General features: G+C 45.3%; 1 protein-coding gene across 1 annotated transcript; it reads right to left on the bottom strand.

The window, feature by feature from the left end:
• Positions 1 to 202: 202 nt before the first annotated feature.
• Positions 203 to 1,842, bottom strand: LOC140182296 (uncharacterized). The gene is made up of 2 exons (XM_072228454.1): positions 1,352 to 1,842; positions 203 to 953 (listed from the first exon to the last, which is right to left on the bottom strand). The coding sequence occupies exons 1-2, from the start codon at positions 1,840 to 1,842 to the stop codon at positions 203 to 205; spliced, it is 1,242 nt and encodes a 413-aa protein (XP_072084555.1).
• Between the last annotated feature and the right edge of the window lie 1,049 nt (positions 1,843 to 2,891).

Here is a 2,891-nt window from a genome sequence, read left to right as displayed (position 1 = left end):
TTGTCTCTTTTGCGGGCCTCAGTACACTAGCATTGTAGCATTGCCTGGCTTCTCTATAATCAGCATGAACTGTTGATATTTTGTTATCCTGCAAAGGAAATTTGACACACAAGTGGACAGTGGAGACGATGGCTCTGAAGGAGTTCAAGGAGGGGCGCCCCAAGATGATGTTGTAGGGGCTGGCGCAGTCGACCACTAGAAATTAAATGTCCAGGGATTTGGAATTTGGTGGCTCTCCCAATGTTGTTCTCATCCAGATATAGCCTGATATAGGGACTCTTTCGCCCGAGAAACCTGCCAGCTCCCCTCCTGATGGTTGTAGTGAATTGTCGCTCAGTTGCATCTTTTTGAATGTAGAATAGAACAGGATGTCGACGCTGCTTCCTGGATCGAGCAACACCTTTTTCACGGTTAATGGTCCCATGCTCACCGAAATTACGACTGGATCATCTAGGTTTGGCGCTCTTAATTTGAAGTCACTGGCACCGAAGTTGATGGTGGCTGAGGAGGTTGGTTTTGGGGAATTTTGTCGGGTTCCTTCCATCGTCATCATGGCCCTGTAACTTCGTTTCCTTGCTGTGCTCGTTATTCCTCCCCCTGCGAATCCTCCTGAGATGTAGTTTATGACTCCCTTGGCGATTAGGGTTTTGAATGGGTCTCGCCACGAACCCTTGTCGCTGTGGTCCGAATTATGCTTCGGTTTGCTTGTATCTGCTTCCTTTTGATTCCTTGAGCTCATGTACTTGTCTAATAACCCCTGTTGTGCCAGTCTTTCCAGCAAATCCTTGGCAGCCACACACTCGTCTGTGGTGTAACCGAACTTTTGGTGGAAAGCACAATGCTTCCCTTTGTCCACATACCTCTGGTCCTGGTATGTTCCAGCCTTGACTGGCGGCTTGATTAATCTGTTGTGGAGTATGTCCTTTATAATATCTTCCCTCCTTGTGTTGAACCTGGTATATGAATCAAACTTTGGAGTTAGTTTAAAAGATTTTCTGTGTTCTTTGGTGTTAGACCTGTTTGACTTTCCTCGTCTTTTCGCGAGGTCGGCCTTTCGTTCTTTCGTGTCTCGCAAAGTTCTTCTATTTCAATTTGTCCCGTAGCTTTGTCTCAGAATTCTTCCAGCGTCTTTGGCTTGGCCACAACTATGGCTTCTTGGAATTTCCCTGGTCGGAGCCCACTTTTAATGGCGTGTAGTTGTACTTCTGGGTTTAGGTCGGGAATCTCCATGGCTGCCGTAGTGAAACGCGTCATATATTCCTTGAGGCTTTCGTGCGGTCCCTGCTTGATGGTACTTAGATAGTCCAAATCTCTGACATATATTTTTGATGCCGCAAAATGATTGATAAACATCTTGGCAAACTCGTCAAAGCTAGTTATGGATCCTGCAGGCAAATTAGAGAACCATAGTAGGGCGGCTCCATCCAGAAAGGTGGGAAAAGAGCGGCATAAAATGGGGTCGCAATCGCTGTTGAGGAACATCATGGATTCGAACTTGGTGACGTGGACCTTCGGATCCCCGATGCGTTTGTATGAAGTCAGGGTCATTGGGAGTGTGAAATTCAAGGGCATTTTGTAATTCATTATCTCTTCAGAGAATGGATTAGCTCGTCTCCTCCCGTTCCTGGGGAGAGTTTCTGCTGTTTTAGCATTGGATTCTGACTGATGCTCTTCGTTCTGCTCGGGACTCGCCTTTTTGCTATGCTCCTTCCGATCTCCGTTGTTCTGTATGGCCGCCAATAGTTCGGCCATTCGTTTATTTTCTGCCAGTAGCGCAGCGTTTGCGGCAAAGAGATCGGTGTTCTCCTGGGTAGAGTGATGAGTTTCGGAATGATCCGTCATCGTCCTATTCCTGCGATAAAGAAAGCGAAAGAAAAATGTGCAGATATGGGTAAGCTTTTATAAACGGATATATTCTCGGGGGGGGGGGGGGGGAGAAGTTTAACGTCGGCCCTACGGTGGGCGCCAAATGTTTTGGCAAGGATATTGCTCTTGATTTATAAGTCGGTCTGATGGTACGATAAGAGCTCCTGAGCCGACGTTAGTCCTGAGCCGACGTTATCGTCGTGAACTCGAACCCGAGCGTGGTACCTGCAAAAAGGACTTTGACGCTCAAGTTAGTGATAGAATAGAATACCACTAAAACCAAAGATATAAGATTGGAGACGGGTAGTATAGGGCAAAACCGAGTAGTTCTATCGAGTGAGAGTGTGTTGCTTTTTCATGTCTCCGTTCAATGTTTCCTGTTCGGATTTATAGGCTTAGCGTGGAGCCTGATCGGTCAGCACATTCCGAGATTTCCGCGAGTGGATTGATCTGGATATGCTGGCAAGTACGTTGGCTCCGTGATTCGAGTATATGGGCGGTTTTCGAAAGGCGACTGTTGCGTCGAGGTATATCTCGGACGTGGCCGAGATTCTTGGGTGCAGTACAATATATATATATATAAACATGACACATGTTTTCTTTATATACATAACTTTGACACATGCCTTTTTTCATTTAATAACCAATGATCCTTGATTATGAAGAATCACTAATCAACTTCATTTTCACTTCATTCATCACCGCATAAACTTGAAAACAAAAGAGAGAGAGAGAGAGCTCTCGAGTGTCTCTTGAAGAACCGTGACCTCCCATGAGCTTTTGGCTCCAATTTCTTGTGATCCGTAACTCCAATAAAAAATTTAATCCGATAAAAATATTCATATCTTCCTTCTCTATACGTTGGTGTCATTTTTATTCGGTGGAAGTTGACGGTGACGTAGCTCTCGTTCCTCTTAAGTTTGGCCAATTGGAGTTCTACGAGGCACAGACAATTTTTGACGTTTTCTTCTTCGGTAACTCGGTCAGAAAGCTTCTCCAGAGTTTTGAGTATTTTGATTTCATAT

Source organism: Arachis hypogaea, chromosome 19 (assembly GCF_003086295.3).
Source record: "Arachis hypogaea cultivar Tifrunner chromosome 19, arahy.Tifrunner.gnm2.J5K5, whole genome shotgun sequence".
NCBI lineage: Eukaryota > Viridiplantae > Streptophyta > Magnoliopsida > Fabales > Fabaceae > Arachis > Arachis hypogaea.
The sequence above is the reverse complement of the archived record's forward strand: the minus strand, read 5'-3'. Positions and strand labels throughout refer to the sequence as shown.

What these genes read in the sequence shown, in the direction of transcription:
- LOC140182296 (XM_072228454.1), bottom strand. Translation starts at nt 1,842, where the DNA reads ATGACGGATCATTCCGAAACTCATCACTCTACCCAGGAGAACACCGAT. An exon ending in TTTGACGAGTTTGCCAAGAT is followed by an intron (nt 954 to 1,351) that starts GTTTATCAATCA and finishes TTCATATACCAG; the next exon opens with GTTCAACACAAGGAGGGAAG.